We start from the raw sequence: 22,811 nt of genomic DNA on the forward strand, positions 1-22,811 counted from the left end.
CATAGGTAGCTTGCCAGGCTTTGCCGTGTGGGCGAGATACTCTCGGTAGCTTGCCAGGCTCTCTGAGAGGGGAGGAGAAATTGAACCTAGGTTGGCTGCATACAAGGAAAATGCCCTACCTGCTGTGCTATCACTCCAGCCCATAATAATAATTAAAAATTAAAAAAAAAGAAAAATGGAATCACAACTGTTTACCTGCAAAATCAAGTTTTCATATTTTATATGCCTTGCAAAAAATTTTTTTATATAATCATTTTGACTAAATAGTACCTGGGAAATGTAGAGTACAAGAAAAAAAGTTATGTTCTAATGAAATAAGCACCTCTAACTATATTATGTGAAGTATAAAACAAAATATGTGATTTTTGAAATTTAATATTCAATACTGCTACTTTATGAACTCGAAATCCAGTGTTCAATGTTGCTTTTTTTTCACAGTCAAAGTAATTCTGATTAAATATATTTTATAGCCATCAAGGCAATGTTGTACACTGCCAACCTAATAAAATCTTCTAAATTAAGTGAACTTAATTATAAATGGCATTTATGATACATAGACTATAACAAATGTAAATTTGCAAAAACAAGTCAAGCATTTCATTTTGAAAGAACTAGCTGTCTTTTTCTATAATGGTTCTCTTCCAAAATACTAAGAGATACCCACAGATATACTCATTATTAGTGCAATAATATTTTTATAAATTACCGTTTTTACTGATGTGATTGACATCTAAATTTTTGTTTATTTTAGGTGTACAACATAAACATAAGGTTTGAGATATGTATATATTATTAAATGACTACCACAATTAATTTAGTGAACAGTAATCACTTCACATAGCTGTAATCTTTTTCTTTATATTCAATCACGATCACGATCACCCTGTTGTTCGTCGATTTCCTCGAGCAGGCACCAGTAACGTCTCCTTCTTCCTAGCCCTGAGATTTTAAAAGAGCCATTTCAATGCCCTTTCAGGATTAGGAGAATGAGACCCATCACTGTTACTGGTATTTGGCAGATTGAGTATGACACGGGAAGTTTGCCAGACTCTGCCGTGCGGGCAGGATACTTTTGGTAGCATCATCTTATTTTTTACATTCAATAGGGTTCTTAATCTCTACTGTTTTAGCAATTTAGCTCCACTGTTTTTGGGTCACACCAAGCAGCACTCAAGGATTACTCCTGGCTCTGTGCTCAGGGATCAGACCCTGAGGGGTCTAGGGATAAAATTCACATCAGCCATATCTAAAGGCAAGTACTTCACCTGCTGTACACTGTTATCTTTCCAGCTCATCTGAGTAATTTTTAAATATACTATATAGCATTGGTAACTACCAACACCCAGCTGTACACTGTATCTCCAGGAATTATTTTCTAACTGGATATTTGGACCTTTAGGGTCCCCCTACCCATTTTATTCCCTCTATTCCACTCCTGGAAGCCTACCAGTCTGTTATTTGTATCTGTGAATTAGGTGTTTTATTCTTTTACTTTATTAAAAACTTTTTTTTGTTCTTTGAGCCACACCTGGCAGTGCTCAGGGCTCTGCATTCAGGGATCACTCCTGGCAGGCTCGGAGGATCATATGTGGAGGTGGGGATCAAACCCTCCACGTCAGCCACATGCAAGGTAAGCTCCTTACCCTCTGTAAAATTGCTTCACCCTGTGTTTTGTTTTTTAGAGTTCCTATGTAAATGAGAGCAAATTAGTAGTTCTCTTTCTCTAACAAATGATTATTTTTAAATTTGTCTTTTCTTCATCTCTAATACACACTCTAAGGAATTTGGCAAACTAAGTTGTTTATTTAGATAAGATTGATTTTCTGAAGTCAAGGTATCATTCCTGACTGAACCTAGAGAGAGCTCAATGGGCCAAGCACATATTCTGAATGGGAGAAGCCCGGGTTTGATGCCTGGCACCACGTGGTCCCCAGTAATCCCTGAGAGCAACTCCTGAGCACTGAGTATGGAGCAGACTCTGAGCACTGCTGTGTTCCCCACTCCAACCCATTCCCCTGTCCCTGCCCAATACATGCACCAAAAGAAAACCAAAAATAGAAGCATTTCTAGATGAACAGTTGTATTTTCTGCACATCTAATCAGAAGAAGGTAAGGGAGGCAGCAGCCTCTCTCCTCCCTCCTTCTTCTATTTTTTCTGTGTTGTTGTACAGGGAAGAAGAGCTGTTCACCAACTGGAATCCTGTATGACCACAATATGGAAAAATTCGTTCTCACATGGAACTCTGGGTTTGCAAGAGCATTCTAGGACATCTCATAATTTGGGTACTTGCAAAGTTAGGGTTCTGGTAATAATGCTGGCTAAGTATAAGAGGATTACAAACAATCATGGCACTGCTACATTTTTCACACAAATCGCACACTATTCTTGCCCAAATTGGTGCTCAGAGAAATCAGAGAGTACATAAATAGGTGTGTGTGTTTGCTGACATGTACAGATTGGCAGCACATTAATTTCTATATTGTTCTGCTTAAATGAAACAACCACACTGTACACAGAGTGAAAAACAAAATGTCATATAATATGAACTAAGTTCAGACAACAAAAGCTTGACAAACAAGAGTCTTGGAGCTCCTGAGGCTGGAGCAATAGTACAGCAGGTCGGGCATATGCTTTGCAGGCAGCTGACCCAAATGATCCAGCTTCAATCCCTGAGCACTGCCAGGAGTAACTGTCGACTGCAGAGCCAGGAGCTATCCCTGAAAAATCACAGGATGTGGCAACAAAACAAAGAAAAAAAAATGGTCTTGTAGAACCCATCTGACAATGTCCAAACTGACAACTGCCCAAAGACAATATACAAATACAAATTTGGGGTCTGGATGTCTTGGTCCACACCCACTAAAGTGGACAGCACCTGTGTAGCAAGAGGCTTTCATCAGGCTTCAGCACACAGTCAGCATCTATGCCAGCCCTGCCCATCCCCTGGTCTAATACCATTCTCTCTAAAATACATTCTCATTTCTATTCAGAGAGATATTCTTCTAACCTTGGGTTAATCTAAGCATATATAAATATTTTTTATCGCTAAAAATCAAGATTGTCAAAACTTAACACTGAACTATTTGTTTATATGACCTCTATGGTATTTTGAAATAGAAATCAATTTTCTTGAATCTAATTTGACTTCCAAGTCTACTGGGCTACAGCCCAAACTGAGTTTATACACATGCTAAGAACCAGACTGAATCTGGACAACCTTGAGCAAGATGATGTTAGACCTGAAGTTCAGAGACTGTTGTAATAATATGGAAAATGTTTTCTCATGGCAATGGTTGTGTGTTCAAAAGAGTGTGGGGACATGCCACATGTGTTCAGTGGCCATCAGCTGTCTCCCCGCCCTGGTAGGCCACTGCCTAAGGAGGCAAGAAAGAGAAAACATGGCCAAGCTGGTTGGTAACTGTCACCATTTATTCCAATCTCCGTCCTATTCTAGTCTCACTCTCTGACCATATTCCAGTCTCATGTGCCCCATTCCAGTTTCCCTCTGCCCTAATTCCCATCTCCTCCATCCCATCTCACAGCCTTCATTCTCGAGACCACCCCTCAAACTTGGAGGTAGCAAATACACATAGGTATGGTTGCACAATCAACAGATGTAAAGTCCTTCCCTTGCTTCTTCTAGGACAAATTCTCCTCCTGCAAGGAGATCCACCTATGAGTGGAATACATCTAGGGGCATATTTCTCTTTACCTTATTCCATATCAATTTAAACAGTCACCTTAAATTTATTTCTTAATAATATTAGCCATTTTGTATGGACACAGTAAGAGATATATTAAGCTTAAAGAGTGGCTCTTCCTGGGGACATCTCGCTATATATCCCAAACTACAGTTTTCAGACTAGGTTAGTTTTGTAACCCCAGCAGGGTCCTTATCCAGTTACTTCTATTTGGGTCATGACAGAATTTGTCCGTGACCATGCTCTTAACTTATAAGTTTTATGACTATTGGACTGTACCTTTTCAATGCCAAAGAAGCTCACAGGTTGCCTTGGGTCCATCCAAGTCCCTTCATCGTGACCCTCCTTTTGGGGTGCAAGGAACTAAGGGCAACTGAGGCTTAAGTCGAGTAAATCTGACAGATGCCCAGGAGTAAATATTATTCAGAGCCAATTAACTCCCAAATTACAAAAGCATAGCATTAGCTGTCTTCCTGCGTTTATAGAAAAAGGACATTGCTCTAAAGTAAACTATGCAAAGGACATAAAGGAAAGAGAAAAGCAAATTTCATTTGCATATACAAAATCCAGAGTTCTAGAAAGAAAATACCCTATTGGGAAGGGTCTTCCCAACACTGAACCATCACAGCAGGAGATAAAGCCAACAAGTGCTCTACCCCACTGGACTGCATATTCTCAAGGCAACCCTGGAGACAGGCTCCATTACCCCCAAATGATGAGGGAACCAACAGCCACAGACACAATTCCTAAGGTAACCAGGCTCTCTCGCTGTTCCTTGTGAAAACTAGAAGTGAATGCCCATTTCCTCTCTTTTCCACCATTCCATACTCCAAAGTCTGCAAGAAGTATCTAGGATCAGTGGCTCCCAAAGCCTCCTTCAGGAAAAAAAAAAAAAGTCACCATCCCCACCTGGAAATCTACCTTCTAGAATGCTCCTCCTCATCCCCAACCCCCACCCTAAGTGGGGAACGACCCACTTAGGAAACACTGATTTAGATAAAACAACAGGCTACTTTACATCCTGGCTTCTTAAGATGATGGGATAAAGTTTAAGAAAATGCTTTATAACTTCTTGAGTTGTCTCAGACACAGAGAAATAATGTTGATACCACTTCAGTGATGTGAGATTTTTGCAAGCATAGAATACGTATCAGAAAGATTGTGCATGACTTACATATACATGTATTTATCCAGCTTTGTTGCAAAATGACGAGGCATTTCCCCACATCCATAATAGTTGCGGTCATTTTCAGGTAGATGATCCACATCATGGAAGATCACACAGTCCCAGACACTGTCTTTCATAGCCTCTTTGAAGCCCACATTGAAAAGCATGGCACGGTTAAAAGGCTGCGTACCCGTCTTTACAGAGAGGAAAACAGAAATGTACTCAAGCTTTGTCATATATGACTTTTGTCTATAATTTTATAACCCCATAAATCATGATCAAATGACACTAATAAATACATGAGTAAAACAAATAATAAGCATACTCCAGGGTTTTCAAATACACTAAATTTATTTACTACATTATCTCTCCACATTGGTAGATAATTTTCTCAAAATTTTTCAAATTTATTCAAAATAAAATCCAAGAGAGAAAAAAATTGATGAATTGGCTTTGATTTTTAAAAATGTAAACATCTTCTCTGCAAAGAATAGTGTTAAGAGAATGATAAGACAAGTTACAAACTGAAAGAATATATTTTTCAAATACGTAATTAACAAAGATCACATACTAAAATATACAAAAACTCTTAAACTAAGGAAAAGAGGTGGAGAGATAGTACAGTAGGTTGATAATGATCTAGGTTCAATTCCTGGCACCACAAATAGTCCCCTGAGCCCACTAGAAGTGACCCCTAAATACAGAGCCAGGAGTAATCTTGAACACTTCTGGGTGTAAACTCAAAAGAAACACACAAAGGGGCTGGAGCACTAGGACAGCGGGTAGCCCTAGTGTTTGTTTGCTTTGCACGCAGCCGAACTGGGGTTCGATCCCCGGCATCCCTAGCAGCCAGGAGTAAACCATGTGCATCGGTGAGTATGACCCAAAAAACCAAAAATTAAAAAAAAAAAAAAAGAAAATGAGCAGAATATCAAAACAGTACCTGGTCAAAATAATAATACAAATGGCATGAATATTATACATAATATACATATGCACAAATGTCCAACACTGTCTACCAGGAAGAAGCTGAAAAAGCAATAATTATGTACCTGCTAGAATTACCATTATGCTTGAATTATTAATTCAATTAACATAATATTAAAAATATGGTATCAATATATTTTATCATCATAAAACAGAATGTTATAGGCCTTTTTAATCAATCAATATAAATAACACTTAGAATATGATAATATAATGCATGTTTCTATTTTACTCAAAATAGATTATAGCCATTTACGACCAAGGAAAAAGTTAAAATCTATTCAAATAATATAGGCTGTGAAGCTTTCCATATGCTGCTAAAGAAAAGCAGAAAAACTGACTGACAACTAGTAACAAGGCCAGGAAGACCTATCTTCATGCAACTAATGCTTATAATAAACATAAAGACATTTTTAGATGCAGAAACTGTAACTTATTACACAACTCTAACTCCCTTTATTACACCCAATTTCTTTAATTATTATGGAAAACATATTAAGGAATCTAGACAGAATGAACAGTTCTTACTTTTCATTATTCTTGCCAGTAATAAAAAAAGGGAACTTTTTTGGGTGCTTTTTAAAATTTTTATTTATTTATTTATTTGTGAAACACCATGAGGTACAGTTGTAGACTTACAAACTTTCATGCTTGGGTTTCAATTATACAATGATTGAGTACCCATCTCTCCACCAGTGCCCATTCTCCACCACCAATGATCCCAGAAGCCCTCCCACTCCCCCACTCCGCCCCCTGCCATCCCATCCCGCCTTTCTGGCAGGGGATTCCCAAAAAAGGGAACATTTTAAGGGACAAAAAGCATGGGCTTTTTCTACGCAATACCCAAGTTACTATATTATAATAACATTCCTTTTACAAACAAAACTTCATTAAGGTACATTAGAAATAAACACACTACAACAAAATGAAATTAAGAAGCAGTTACTATTCCTTAGTAATAGGTCTCAAAAAGGATTATGACAGAAGTGAATAAGGTACACAATATGTTGACTCATAATTGGAATGCTCAAGAGTGAAATATAACTTTTAGTCCTGAGTCCTCCATTAACTTAATGGTACTACACCTTAACTTTTTCCTTCTTCCACCAGTAAAATGGAGAGAATAAAAAGGAAGGTGAGTTCAATTATAATATTGTTACTGTAGCACTGCACTGTCCTCCGTTGTTCATCGATTTACTTGAACGGGCACCAGTAAGGTCCCCATTGTGGGATTTGTAGTTTCTGTTTTTGGCACATCGAATATGCCACGGGGAGCTTGCCAGGCTCTGCCGTGCAGGCAGGATACTCTCAGTAGCTTGCCGGGCTCTCTGAGAAGGACAGAGGAATCGAACCCAGGTCAGCTGCATGCAAGGCAAATGCCCTACCTGCTGTGCTTACTCCAGCCCAACATTATTACTAGTATATTAATATAGGTTATAAGGCCCTCCCGTTGATCATCGATTTGCTCGAGCGGGCCCAGTAACGTCTCCATTGGAGACTTTGTTGTTACTGTGTCTGGCATATCGAATACTCTCGGTAGCTTGCCGGGCTCTCCGAGAGGGGTGGAGGAATTGAACTCGGGTCGGCCATGTTGGCTGCGTGCGGAGGTTATAAGAAATTACCTTTTTTGAGAGAGAGAACACAGGGAATTGCCCTGCCACAGAGACAGGGGGGATGGGGGGATGGGGGTGGGAGGGATATTATCCATGGTGGTGGAAAATGGGCACTGGTGGAGGGATGGGTATCTGATCATTGTATAATTGAAACCAAAGCACAAAAAATTGTAAATCTACAACTTTAAAAAAAATAAAATAAAATAAAGGGAAAAAAAAAAAAAGAAATTACCTTTTTTAAAGGTTTTAAAAATCTTGGTTTCAGCTGTTGGAGCAATAGCACAGCAAATACTATTGCTGTACTATTGCATACAGCAGATCCAGGCTCAATCCCTAGCACCACACATGGTCCCCCGAGTCCACCAGGATTGAACCCTGAACAGAGAGCCAGGAGTAAACCCTGAGCACTTCTGGGTATGGTCATCCCCCACAAAAAAATAAAAAAATTTAAAGCTATTCTCATTAAAGGTGGCTTATGGTAAAAAGTAAAAGTTTATTCTTAATCCTTTTTATCCTCTAAAAGCAATGTATTTCAACTCCTCTAACAGTTTATTCTGATACATATTTTCAAGTACTAGGAGTTGTCATTTTCCTTGTCTACTGATTTCCTATTATGGTCATTGAGAATTGCTACACCATCACAATCACTGCCCCTTCATCTAGTCTTGGGACATAATTACAGCATAAATTCTTGTTAAATCAATAATTTGCCTTTTTAAGAATTTTGTAGGGGCTGGAGCGATAGCACAGCGGGTAGGGTGTTTGCCTTCCACCCAGTTGACCCAGGTTCGATTCCCAGCATCCCATATGGTCCCCTGAGCATCGCCAGGAGTAATTCTTGAGTACAGAACCAGGAGTGACCCCTGTGCATTGCCGAGTGTGACCCAAAAAGAAAAAAAAAAGAATTTTGTAAATGTTTCTTGAGTACTGAATTAGTAATTGTTTTCTTTCTCAATCCGGGATAACTGTTTTCTGTGTTCTTCACTTTCAATATAACTACCATTGCTATGTACAAAAGGCCCAACTGATACAATCACAAATCACAAATCATCCTGTTATTCGTCGATTGCCTCGAGCAGGCCCCAGTAACGTCTCTTTCATCCTAGCCCTGAGATTATATTCAAGGCTCTTTAGGAGAATGAGACCCATCATTGTTACTGGTATTTGGCATATTTGGTACACCACGGGGAGTTTGCCAGACTCTGCCCTGTGGGCAGGCTACATTCGGTAGCCTGCCAGTTTGTCTAAAGTAGGAAATGAGATAATAAGATGTCATAATAAGATGTCGCGCGGCCGCGAATGAAGCCGCGCGGTTCTGGGAGCTGGTTTTTATAGTCTCTGAGTCTTGGCCGCTGATGGCATTACACGGCGGCAGGGAGCCAGTTGGTGGGTGTGACCCCCACCTATTGGAATTTGGAGGATCTGGGAGGAGGATGCTCGGCCCCAATCCGAGTAGGCTTGGTGATCTCGGCCCCGGAACCCGCGTGGCTTTGTCCCTCTGCCAGTACCTTCATGTGTGCGGAGAGTGGTCTCAGCATGGTGGTGGCTGGTCCTGGAGGTCTTCGACTGCCGGAGCCCTGGTCAGGGCGGGGAGGAAAGCTCAACTCGCTCCCCTCCAAGGGGCCCCGGTGAGGACAGCCAGGCATGGGGCAGGAGACTGATACACTTAAACTATTTAATAACTGATGCTCTTATTCCAATTGACACACCTAAACTATTTAGTAACTGATGCTCTTATTCCACTGGAGCCCTTGCTTCCTGCTCTGGACTGGTCCTATATACACAACTATAATCCTGAGACATCTCCTTTCTGCTGGTTATCCCTGTTTTGCTCCTAGGCTTTCTCAATTTCCAAAGGTATCTCAAGACCTAAAAACAATACATGTTTTAATTACAGCAGAAACAATTATATTTCAGTCCATTTAAGACTAAAAATGTTCTTATCTTTCCATATGATTAATATCTGGCTTGCTAAAAAAAATCTAGTTTAAAAATAAAATTCCCTAGAATTATAAGGGGATGACTCCATAATTTTCCAGTGATCAGCATTCCTGGGAAGGTTCACATGCCCCTGATACATACTCATACAAAGCTGTAATTTTTATGTAGGGCTTGCACAGCTTCTCTATTTCATTTCTAAAGAATCAAGAGTCTTCAGTATGGATCTGTATTTAATTTAAAGTGCACGCACAGACTTCTGTAATTTTAAAACTCCAGTCTTGCTTCTCAGAATTTTTTTTTTTACTTTTTGGGCTGGAGCGATAGCACAGCGGGTAGGGCATTTGCCTTGCAAGCCACCGACCAGGCTGACCCGAGTTTGATTCCTCTGCCCCTCTCAGAGAGCCCAGTAAGCTACCGAGAGTATCTTGCCCGCACGCAAAGCCTGGCAAGCTACCTGTGACGTATTCGATATGCCAAACATAGAAATAAGTCTCACAATGGAGACGTTACTGGGCCCACTCGAGCAAATCGATGAACTTTTTGATCACTGCTCCCAATACCTGGTTTTTGTTTGTTTCTGATCTCTTTCCAAGAACCTCGATTAACAACATCTAAGAAATCATAACAGTCTTGAACGCTAGTAGCTGAAAAAATGCAGTGCTCATTTTTTTGCTAACAACTTCAGTGGACAGAAAATAGATGGCAGTTGGAACTGCTGCATCTGCCCGGGATGTGGGGTCAGTCAGCTCTCTCAAAGGCGAGCAAGCTGACTTGACTCCCCGCAGCTGCTTACAAAGTTCTGGGTCATGGCAACTGGCTCCCCTGAGAGCAAGAGCTCCCCATACAAAGTACACACTGAATGACCCTGACAACCAAGCCTCCAAAGTAACACCACAGTGTGGTGACCGCCCCACCCCCCAGTCAGGCTTAAGGATCCTCGGGGGCCATTCTGATAGGTGGTGCCCAGGTTTTATTGGTACTCTTAGGTTAACCTTCTTAATTTCTTCTGTTTGGGTTCTGTTTAAAGAAATTAAATTTATTTTTAACTGAATCTTCCGCTTATCTACTGATCTACTAGAATTTTTATTTTAGCAAAGATTATTTCTTTTTGTAAAGACTTTCTTATTCTGATTGTTCTCTATGGTATCCTGTTTTTGTTTTGTAGATTCATTATCCTTTTTTCACTCTGTAGACGTTATGATTTTTATTGTTTTAAAATTCTTCTGGATCCCTTTATTGTCTTTATTTTCTACACTCCTTTCTATTTGAATGGTTTTGTCTTTTCTTGTGGAGGAATTTTTTTTCAAAATCTGGAAAGTAGGGGCTGGAGAGATAGCACAGTGAGTAGGGCATTTGCTTTGCATGCGGCCGACCTGGGTTCGATTCCCAGCATCCCATATGGTCCCCTGAACACCGCCAGGAGTAATTCCTGAGTGCAGAGCCAGGAGTAACCCCTGTGCATCGCCAGGTGTGACCCAAAAAGCAAAAATAAATAAATAAATAAATAAAATCTGGAAAGTAGTAGTAGTCCATTTATGTTTTGAGTAATGCTCTGAAATACTGAGGTAAGCATACATGCATGGGCTGTGACATGGACTGTGACAAATCAGTCAAAATACACATCTGTGTGCATGTTGCAGGTAAATAAATCCCTAAACCAAAAGTCCCATTCCTCTTCCACAGGGTTCTACTCAGAGCTCTTAAAACAGCAATATCTTTGTTCAGGACAAAAACCCTAGCATCCTTGGTGCCCATTTTCTGCTGCACACAATGCACTTCAAATACATCAGCAAATAAAATCCCGTTTAAACCCAGCCGATCAGTCACCTCTTCCTTCCCTAGCCACATCAACAACTTCTCCTGCCTGAACGACTGAAAAAGCTTTCTTACTACTGTAGATTCATCCCTTATCCCACCCACACTATATATTCTCTGGAAAGCAGTCAGACATCATTTTAAAACAACAGTAAGATGCTGTCATCCTCTTACCCCAAAGCCTCCAGTGTTTTCCACCGCTCATGACAAAATCCAAGTCTGTAGCACTGCACTATAGCACTGTCGTCCCGTTGTTCATCGATTCCCTCCAGCCAGCACCAATAACATCTCCATTGTGAAACTTATTGTTACTGTTTTTGGCATATCAAATACGCCATGGGGAGCTTCCCAGGCTTTGCCGTGTAGGGTATACTCTTGGTAGTTTGCCGGGCTCTCCAAGAGGGGCAGAGGAATCGAACCTAGGTCGGCCACGTGCAAGGCAAATGCCCCACCCGCTGTGCTATCGCTCCAGCCCAAATCCTTATTAGTTCCTTCGACATCTGACTCTCACCCCAACTACACTGATTTCCTCCCTTTCTCTTCCATACAGTGTTCTAGTGATGCCGACTTCATCGCATGAAAGCATCATGCCCTTGCCTGGAATGTGCATCTCCTCAACCTCAGCAAGGCTTGTTCCTTTGTATCAGTCAGGGCTGCTCCTTGGAGAGCACTTCCCCAAACACTTGTATTCAAGAGTAACTCTCCCTGCTCTTAGCTCCCTTTGTCCTGATCATAACCTGACATACCAATAATAATTTTCTGCCCATCCATCCTCACAAAAAGGTGTGTAGAGGTTGGGAGGTCAGGGGGGATTGGCCAGTGGAATGGAGAGACATGTCTTGTGTCTTACCTGGATTGCTATTGGATGTATAGCCCTTTTGTTGAATGAACAAAAGTAGGTTTTGTGGAGATAAGATAAAATTATAAATTTTCCTTTTATTCTGGTAACTCCTAAATACTAGAAAGATCCCTGCTTTTCTGGGAATAATCTAATTCCCTAGTAGATTATCATTCATGCCATCTTAGTTAGAGGGGGAGCTGAACTCAGATCTAACTAGTGACCTCAAACTGCAGGGCAAAGGCCTGAAGGTCACTAGGCTCAGCATGAAGACTTAACTAACTCCTCTGTTTTGAAGCCCACAGCAGAGATGTGTCAGCAAGGTCACAATTTTCTCTAGTGTGGTTTATCCAAGGGATAAACTTTTCTGGGAATACAACCAAAGATGAGGGACTGGGGATTTTATTGTTCTGTAATCACAATTTTTAGCAATTCCCGTATTTTGCCCAGTGCTTCAACTAATCTCTGTGCCTTTTGTTCCCCCTTTTCTTGGTCTTTGGACCACAGCCAGCTATGCTCATGCTTACTCCTGGCTCTGCACTAAGGTGTCATTCCTGGCGGTGCTTGAGAAACCATATAGGATGCTGGGGATGAACCCAGGTCGGCGGCATACAAGGCAAGCACCCTACCCTCAGTACTACTGCTCCAGCACTGTATCATACTTTAAGTGCCAAGATTTGCAGGGACTTACCCAGCAAATTGACTCAACTCTTTGCACAGTCACCATTGACATGACTAGGGTCAGAACGTCCTCTGCACTGCTCAGGAAGTTGGCCAGTATTCTAATGGCTTCTTGCCTTCCAGAATGTGTTTAAATCTCTTTTCTCAACTACTTTTGCTATCAAAAAAGGTAGCAGGTAAAAATGTCCTACAAGTTTACATCTGTCTATCAAGAAAGCAACCAAAAATTTCAATATGCTATCAAGTTAGAAAAAAATTACATAGATAAAACTGTTGCATTCAAAATTACATTACATTACTGCATGTGACGGCAATAAACTTTATAGGTCATGTACATACAAAGAAATACAAATTATATTAAATACTAAGTATTTCCAGGGGGAAAAGTAGAGGCACATAAATAAGACTGAGAACATTTTTTTTCCAAAGGAGCTGAGAAAACAAACTAAATAAAATAATCTTGGGAATAAAATTTGGTATTTTCTGCCCCACAAAACTCCAATCCAGAGCCATCTAATAATATTATAAGCTAGGTTACTTTATGCTACTGATAATTATGAAAATGCACTTTTTGTTAGGGGTAGTATGAGTAATAAGAAAAGATCAGTATAAAAATGAGGTTACGAATATCAAAATCAGAGGCATCCAAATACAGTATATTCAAAACAGGAAAAGAAAATGTACCATCTGAGAAAAGCTACACTGAAATCAGTGTCAAAATTTATTAAGTGCCCCAGGAATTTGGCAGATGGGATAGGGGAAGGGTCAAGAAATAAAAGCTGACACTTTTTTGTTGTTGTTTTGGGGCTATATCTGGTGGTCCTCTGGACTTACTCTTGGACCATATGAGATGCTGGTGATCAAACCTGGGCTGGCCAAGTGCAAAGCAAGCATCCTACCCACTGCACTATCTCTCTGGCCCTGACATTTTTTAAAAAACTATTGTTATTGAGCAGGATTTACATTATTGTTCATTATAATTTCCGCACTTACATCATTCCAACACTGTACCCATCAACAGAGAGCCCTTGTCCCTCCATCAGTGTCCCAAGTACCCCAACCACCCCCCACTCCTCTATGTTGAGTTTGGTACAAAATCTTCAGTTCTCATGACTTTAGCTATTTGTTGTTCTCTTATTACACTTCTTTTATATTTCGTATTTGGAATAAGTGTCTCTTTCTTTTATTGTGGATATGGTAATACCTACACATACTGACAGGTGATTAGAGCTAATTTCCTGGAATTCCACAAAATTGTATAACAATATACTTTCATCCCACAACTTGTCGCCTAATACTGACCAAAAATTTCCTACCACTTCTACTACAATTCAACAACATCCCACTCACCTACTCCATTTCTAACAAAAGTCCTGTTTGAAATGAGCTGTACAAGCTCAGTACTAAATAGCACCTCCTCCAAAGTTTCACTCAATGTCGGTTATAAAACAATGAATAATGCCTGATTGAGAAGAAGGTCAGACTCAGAAAGGTAGAAGGGTGGCTACCATCAACCAACCTTATCCAAAATCCTTTCCCTCCATAAGAGGGAACAGTACGATCTGCGCGGGACAGGAACTGAGGTCCATCTCGCAGCAACAATGCTGAACGGCTCCGGGCACTCTCTCCTCATTCAACTAGGTACAGCCAGCCCCCAGGGCTTGGAACTCTCTCTTGGCATGGACAGCTAGCTCGATCCCCTAGATCAGCCGGTTGTCTCCCATGATCTGCGCGGGAAGGGAACTGAGGCCCATCTCAGGCCCATCTCGTGGCAGCAAAGCTGAATAGCTCCGGGCACTCTCTCCTCATTCAACCAGAATAGTAACAGTGAACAAGAAGGACTAAATCACACTGGTCACAATGGTAAAGCAACGCAAAAGCCCACCAAACTTTCTTATTGAAGAGGCTAGCCCAGAAGACACCAACAGTACTGTAGTGTTAGACAACCTCTCTGACAAGGAATTCAGAAGGGAGCTACTTAGGATGCTTAGGGAACTAAAAGAAACAATGGAAAGCAATGCCAATAAAAGACAAGAGGATTTAAAGGCAGAAATGAGGAAAATGCAATCGGAAATGTCAGACCTGAAAAACCTGGTAGGCGAATTGAAAAACTCAGTGGAAGGCCTCAGCAGCAGAGTAACAGCTGCTGAGAACAGAATCAGTGAGCTCGAAGATGAAGTTCAGAGACTCTCCAGAAAAGAGCAGAAAATGGAAGAGACTCACAATTCGGGAACAGATGGCAAGAGAAGATCGTGACGAAGCCAAGAGGGGTAACATAAGAATTATTGGAGTCCCAGAGGGACAGGAAGAAAACCCTGATGAAGAAGAAACTGTCAAAGACATCATTGCTACAACGTTTCCAGAGCTGAATAAAACCTGTGACCACATTCAGGAGGCCCGAAGGGTACCAGCTAGAAGAAATCCGAATAAAAATACCCCAAGACACATCCTGATCAAAATGACCAAAACCTTAGATAGAGATAAAATTCTGAAAGCAGCAAGATCGAAGAAAGAAATCTCTTACAAGGGAGCATCCTTGAAATTCACAGCTGATTTTTCTGATGAAACCCTCAGGGCCCAAAAACAGTGGTGGGACATAGTGAAAAAACTCAATGAAATAAAGGCCTCTCCAAAAATACTTTATCCAGCGAGACTCTCATTCATAATAGAAGGAAGAATACACAGTTTCACAGACAAACAACAGCTCAGGAACTTCATAGACTCAAAACTACGGTTACAAGAACAAATAAATGGGCTACTTTAAGGCAAGACAGGCCCCTCAAATACACCAAATTTCAACAGAACAATGGGACAAAATCCCATAACAATAATTTCTCTCAATGTCAATGGGCTAAACGCACCAATTAAAAGACAAAGAATGGCAGGATGGATTAGAAAATTGAACCCAACATTCTGCTGCCTGCAAGAAACACATCTCAATAGTCAAAGCAAAGACAGACTCAGAGTCAAAGACAGACTCAGACTCAGGCTGGAAAACAATCCTACAGGCAAACAGCTCCCATAAAAAAGCTGGGGTAGCCATTCTAATATCAGACCACATTTTCAGAGTGAAGAAGGTCATAAGAGACACTGAAGGCCATTTCTTATTGATCAAAGGATCTGTACAACAGGAAGAACTTACAATAATAAATGTATACGCACCTAATGAGAGACCAGCAAAGTACTTAAAACAACTACTCATAGAATTGGAAAAAGACATCAATAGCAACGCAATACTAGTGGGAGACTTCAACACCGCTCTGTCACCTCTCGATAGATCAACCAGACTCAAGGTTAGCAAGGACATACTTCATCTGAGGGAAACAATGGAAGAAAGGGACTTAGTAGATATATACAGAACACTTCATCCTCAAAAAGCTGAATACACATTCTTCTCAAACGTACATGGAACATTCTCCAAGATAGACCACATGCTCAGCCACAAAACATACCTCCATAAAATTAAGAAGATAGAGATTGTATCAACAATCTTCTCAGACCACAATGCGCTTAAATTAGAAGTAAATCACATACAAAAACAGAAAACTAAATCAAACACCTGGAAATTAAACAGTGCGCTATTGAACAACGAAAGGAAATCAAAGAGGAAATCAAAAGATTCCTAGAAACAAATGAAAATGAGGACACAAGTTACCAAAACTTATGGGACACAGCAAAAGCTGTGTTAAGAGGAAAGTTTATAGCTCTACAAGCATTCCTCAGGAAGGAGGAGCAAGCCCACATAAATAAACTAACCTCACAGCTTAAGAGCTTGGAGAAGGACCAACAAAAGGAGCACAACCCTAACAGGAGGAAGGAAATAATAAAACTCAGAGCAGAGATTAACGAGATGGAAACCCAGAAAACAATCCGAAAGATCAATGAAACCAAGAGCTGGTTCTTTGAGAAAATTAACAAAATCGATAAGCCCCTAGCAAAACTCACAAAGAAAGGGAGAGAGAAAACCCTAATAAACCGAATCAGAAATGAAAAGGGGGTCATTACAACAGAAACTACAGAAATTCAAAGGATCCTCAGGGAGTACTTTGAGAAGCTTTATGCCACGGAACATCAAAACCTCGAGGAAATGGATAAATTCCTAGACTCCTACAGACTCCCAAGGCTGAACCAAGAAGACCTGGAATACCTGAACAGACCTATCACCATCAAGGAAATTGAAATGGTAATAAAAAGTCTCCCCAAGCACAAAAGCCCTGGCCCGGATGGATTCACCAGTGAATTCTTCCAAATCTTTAAAGAAGACTTACTCCCAATCCTCTTTAAGCTTTTCCATGAAATTGAAATATCAAATACACTTCCGAACAGTTTCTATGAAGCAAATATCACACTGATACCAAAAGCAGACAGAGATACCACAAAGATGCAAAGATCCTCAACAAACTACTAGCAAATAGAATCCAACTACTCATCAAAAAGATCATACACCATGACCAAGTAGGATTCATCCCAGGGATGCAAGGATGGTTTAACGTTCGGAAATCAATCAACATAATCCATCATATCAACAAAAGAAAAGATAAAAAGCATATGATCATATCAATAGATGCAGAGAAAGCATTTGACAAGATCCAGCACCCCTTTATGATGAAAACCCTAGCCAAAATGGGTATAGAGGGGACTTTCCTCAACATAGTCAAAGCCATCTACCACAAGCCTACAGCAAGCATCATCCTCTATGGGGAAAAACTGAGAGCCTTCCCTCTAAGATCAGAGACGAGACAAGGATGCCCACTCTCTCCACTGCTGTTCAATATAGTACTGGAAGTACTTGCAATAGCGGTTAGGCAAGAAAAAAATATTAAGGGCATTCAGGTAGGAAAGGAAGAAATCAAGCTCTCACTATTCGCAGATGATATGATACTTTACTTAGAGAACCCAATAACCTCCACCAAAAAACTCCTAGAAACAACAGACTTGTATAGTAAAGTTGCAGGTTATAAAATCAATACCCAAAAGTCCATGGCTTTCCTACATGCAAACAGTGAGAGAGAGGAAAGCTACATGAAAAAAACAATCCCATTCACAATTGTGCCCCAGAAAATCAAGTACCTTGGAATCAGCTTAACTAAGTAAGTAAAGGACCTGTACAAAGAAAACTAAAAAACGCTACTTTAGGAAATAAAAGAGGACATGAAGAAATGGAAAGATATCCCCTGCTCATGGGTCGGGAGACTTAACATTGTCAAAATAGCAATATTACCGAAAGCATTGTATAAATTCAATGCAATCCCTATAAGGATACCCATGACATTCTTCAAAGAAATGGAGCAAACACTCCTGAAATTTATATGGAACAATAAGCCCCCGCGAATAGCTAAGGCAATTCTTGGGCAAAAGAAAATGGGAAGAATCAACCTCCCTAACTTCAAACTGTACTACAAAGCAGTAATACTGGAACAAAGGTACTGGAACAAAGGCAGAACTGCAGACCAATGGAACAGAGTTGAATACACTGACATCTCCCCTCAATCATATGATCATCTAATCTTTGATAAAGGTGCAAGAAATGTGAAGTGGAGTAAGGAAAGCCTCTTTAACAAATTGTGCTGGTATCACTGGACGGCTACATGCAAAAAACTGGGCTCAGAACTCTGCCTAACACCAAGTACAAAAGTAAGATCAAAATGGATTAAAGACCTCAACATCAGACCAGAAACCATAAGGTACATTGAAGACAAAGTTGGCAAAACCCTCCATGACACTGAAGCTAATGGTATTTTCAAAGATGCCACGCCATTGGCTGAGCAAGTGAAAACAGAGATAGATAAATAGGACTATCTTAAACTAAGAAGCTTCTGCACCTCAAAAGAAACAGTGACCAAAATACAAAGACAGTCTACAGAATGGGAAAGGATATTCGCCGAATACACATCTGACAAGGGGTTGATATCAAGGATATACAAAGTACTGGTTGAACTCCACAAGAAGGAAACATCCAACCCCATCAAAAAAATGGGGCAATGAAATGAACAGAAACTTTCTCAAAGAAGAAATCCGAATGGCAAAAAAGCACACGAGAAAATGCTCTACATCATTAATCATCAAGGAGATACAGGTCAAAACCACAATGAGATAACATCTCACACCTCAGAGACTGGCCCACATTCAAAAGAACAAAAGTAACCCAATGCTGGCGCGGATGTGGCAAGAAAGGGACACTCCTTCGCTGTTGGTGGGTGTGCCGACTGTTTCAGCCCTTTTGGAAAACAGTATGGACGTTTCTCAAAAAACTAGACATTGAGCTCCCATTTGACCCAGCAATACCACTCCTGGGATTATATCCCAGAGAGGCAAAAATGTATAGTCGAAGTGACATCTGCACTCATTTCATTGATTAAAGACCTGTTTGTTCATTGCAGCACTCTTTACAATAGCCAGAAACTGGAAGAAACCTGAGTGCCCAAGAACAGATGACTGGTTAAAGAAACTTTGGTACATCTACACAATGGAGTACTATGTAGCTGTTAGAAAAGATGAAGTCATGAAATTTACATACAAGTGGTACAACATGGAAAGTATCATGCTAAGTGAAATGAGTCAGAAAGAGAGGGATAGACATAGAAAGATTGCATTCATCTGGGGATATAAAGTAACAAAATATGAGATTAATACCCAAGAATAGCTGAGATCAGCAACAGGAGAATTACTCCATAGCTTAGAGGCCAGCCGGGTAATCTAAGGGAAAGGGCAGCTCAGATACAGAAAGGAGCACCAAAAAAGGGTGTTTGGAGGCTCATTCCAGGAGGGGAGATGCGTGTTGGGAGTAGACTATGGTCTGAACATGTTTGCCACTCAATGCCTCTCTTGCAGACCACAACACCCAAAGGGAGAGAGAGAGAGAGAACAAAAGGGAATGCCCTGTCACAGAGGCAGGGTGGGACGGAGGGCATGGGGGTGGGAGGGATATTATCCATGGTGGTGGAAAATGGGCACTGGTGGAGGGATGGGTATTTGATCATTGTATAATCGAAACCCAGGCACGAAGATTTGTGGGTCTAGAACTGTACCTCATGGTGTTTCACTAATAAAATAAAAAAAAAATATGGCAAACACAGTAACAAGTCTCACGATGGATACGTCACTGGGCCTGCTCAGGCAAAATCGATGAACAACGTGAGGACAGTTCTATTGTAAAAGTATGATCCGTTAGCAGAATGGCAGTCAACAAACCTTTCTCAATATAGCAGAGGGCAACCATAAGCACCATGAGTGAATACCATATTCAATGCAAAGTGCTAAGGAGTTTGTCTTGGCTTTGAAAGAAGCTCCTTTAATGCTTCTTACAAGACTGGTTTCAAATGAGTTCCCTAAGCTATTGCCTGTCCCTGAAGCTCTGCATCATTCCTTTATCTCTGAAAGATAACCCTGCTAGACAGAGAATTCTTGGTGATGTGCTCAGTTCACTGAGTTTTTGTACTATATCCTTCCATCTCTTCTGGCTCATAGTCTCACTTGATAGATCTGGGGGTGTTCTGGGCTTTCCTTTGTATGTAAGTTTCTTTGGTAGTGTTGCTTTCAATATTCTGTCTTATTCTTAGAATTTGGTCATTCTGAGCACTATGTGTTTGGAGTCTTCCTATTTGAGTCTATTTTTGCTGGGGCCCTTTGGGCCTCTTGGATCCCAAAGCCTGTATTTCTGAACTCTAATATTTCTGTTTGTTGTTTTTGTTTTTTGGGCTACACCCAGTGATGCTCAGGGGTTACTCCTGACCCTGTGCTCAAGGCAGTTCTGAGAGACTATATGAAATGCTGGGGATCGAATCTGGGGATCAGATCAGGATTGGCCACATGGAAGGCAAGGGCCTTTCCCACTGCACTATCTCTCTGTCCCAACTCTGGGAAATTCTTTTCTGATTTAATTGTTGTTTCTTCATTGAATTTGCCTTCCTATTCTTCAGGGACTCCAGTAATTCTTATATTGTTTCTCTTGGACTCATTCTCTGGTGTACTCTTTATTTCTTTTCAGAACTTTTCCCATCTTCTATTGTTTCCTAGAGGTTTCTTCATCATGGAGCCCGCATCTTTTCTTCAGCAATTGCTATTATTTTGCTGCTCAGAGATTCTTCTGAGTTAATTTTTTGTTTTGTTTTGTTGTTTAAATATCACCGACAAAACTCTTCATTTCTATTTGTAGTTTTTTTCATTTCAGCTCACATATTCTTGTGCTTTGCTCATTACCTGTACCATTGCTTTATTGAGCTCATTAAACATCCTCACTATAGTGTCATTAAAGTCATTGTCAGAGGATTTATTGAGCTGGTTGGTGCTAGTCGAGTCTTCTGTGTTATTGTTTTTGCTCGGCGCACTTTTATGTGTCTTCCTATTGGGTTTGTCGTGCTCCTGTTGTGCTGAATATGAATCTCTGTAATTAAACCCTTCACCCCTGAACTCTCTAGGGAATAAGGCTGGGAATTACTCTTTTCCTTCCCTGCCTGTCTTCACCAAATGAGAGGAAGTATAACTGTGAGCAGTGTGAAATCTGATGAGGAGTGCTGCACTGCACTTCATGAATAAAAGGATACGTTATATACAAAACTAGGTAATGACAGAAAGGGGAAAGTATCTCCAGAGGGTTCAAATAAAACTGAGAGACTGTGCATAAGGAATTACTGTGATGATAAAATACTTACAGAACAAAAAGTTGGCTGATAATATGAAAAGAATTTAGAGGGAAAATTTCACTGTAATAGATTCAACATTAGAATTTGAAATGACAGGACTACAGTGACAGATAAATGAGTTAACAAAATGTATATATAACTAACATATTCTATCCAAAATATAATTTTAACTAAATATAGAACCAAGGTTTGAGTTACCTGATTAACCTTAGTTAAACATTTTAATCAAACCATAGCTAAGAGTTTACTAAGTTCTCATATTAATTTATTATAATATCTCAAATAATTATAATTTTGAATAATAATTCTTACCTGTTCAATGACATAAAAAGCAAATTCCAGTCGCTGTTTCTGAAGCATTGGAATCAGATGCAAGAAAAAAATTGGAAGATGCTCGTGGCGATTACGGAAAGGAATAAGAACTGCCACCTACAAAACAAAAGTCACAAATATAAATAGCTAGCAGTAAGTCCTTTTATTAATCTCTAGAGGTTTTAAAGGCATAACCTCATGAATTCTTGCCAGAGATGCAACACTGAGTAAAAACTAACATAGTCCTTGTCTTTTGACAACTTATGGTCTTCCAATCCCAGTGAGGTACAAATGTGCTCAAGGAGCTTTTTAATTAGTACTGTGGTCTTCGCTCTGTATTCACCCTGAGAAGTTATGGAGAGATTAAATTAGATTTAATTAGATAAAATTAGATTTAGTGATGCCAAATATCAGCATTCTTCAACCTTTTTATACTTGACAACAAGCTCCAGTTCACTGACAGGTGGTTGAAGAATTCTGGAAAAACTACTTTGTAGTAAAGAGAACAGAAAGCCAAAATTAAATTCAGGATGCTGGTTAGGAAAGTAATTTAATAACTATATCAAGATAATGGCTTGAATTGAAGCAGACGTAGAGAAGAATAAAGTTTCATGGATTTTGAAACCTTGAAAAGGTAAATTAACAAGATTTGCTTACAGATTAAATATGGGGTGAAAAGTAATGTGTCAATAATAATTTCTAAAGTAGATAAAAATTACAACTGTTCACTTTTTAACTTAATTGAGAAATACTGTACTTGAATATCTACTAACCAATACAAAGCTTATTTGACCTAGGAATATTCTTGAAAATGTTGACGTATATCATGGAATATATGAGGTCTGATAGTTATATATGTTTCTATTTGATCAAAATACAAAATTAAACGTTTGATACAAGTTATATTTACTTAGTTTTATATGAATTTAATTTAAAAATATTAAATGCAAAACTTAATAAAAATCATGTAAGCAGCACAAAATATTTCTCTTCTAAGCCAGTAAACCTTTATATTATTTGTATTATAATCCAAAAATAAAATTATATACGCATATATGGAAATTAAAAGTTTCAAAATAGATCAATCTTTCTTCTAACAGAAAAGGAAAATC

The 22,811-nt window shown here is 39.8% G+C and overlaps 1 protein-coding gene across 1 annotated transcript in view; it reads right to left on the bottom strand.

Moving 5' to 3' along the window:
- Positions 1 to 22,811, bottom strand: part of B4GALT6 (beta-1,4-galactosyltransferase 6) — a 75,325-nt gene that overhangs the window by 5,328 nt on the left and 47,186 nt on the right. The window contains exons 5-6 of the mRNA XM_056138063.1: positions 21,700 to 21,816; positions 4,877 to 5,064 (exon numbers count right to left, since the gene is read on the bottom strand). Coding sequence (XP_055994038.1) covers positions 4,877 to 5,064; positions 21,700 to 21,816 — 305 coding nt within the window. The remainder of the gene's footprint in view (positions 1 to 4,876; positions 5,065 to 21,699; positions 21,817 to 22,811) is intronic.

Source organism: Sorex fumeus, unplaced genomic scaffold (genome assembly GCF_029834395.1).
Source record: "Sorex fumeus unplaced genomic scaffold, SorFum_2.1 ptg000128l, whole genome shotgun sequence".
Lineage (NCBI taxonomy): Eukaryota > Metazoa > Chordata > Mammalia > Eulipotyphla > Soricidae > Sorex > Sorex fumeus.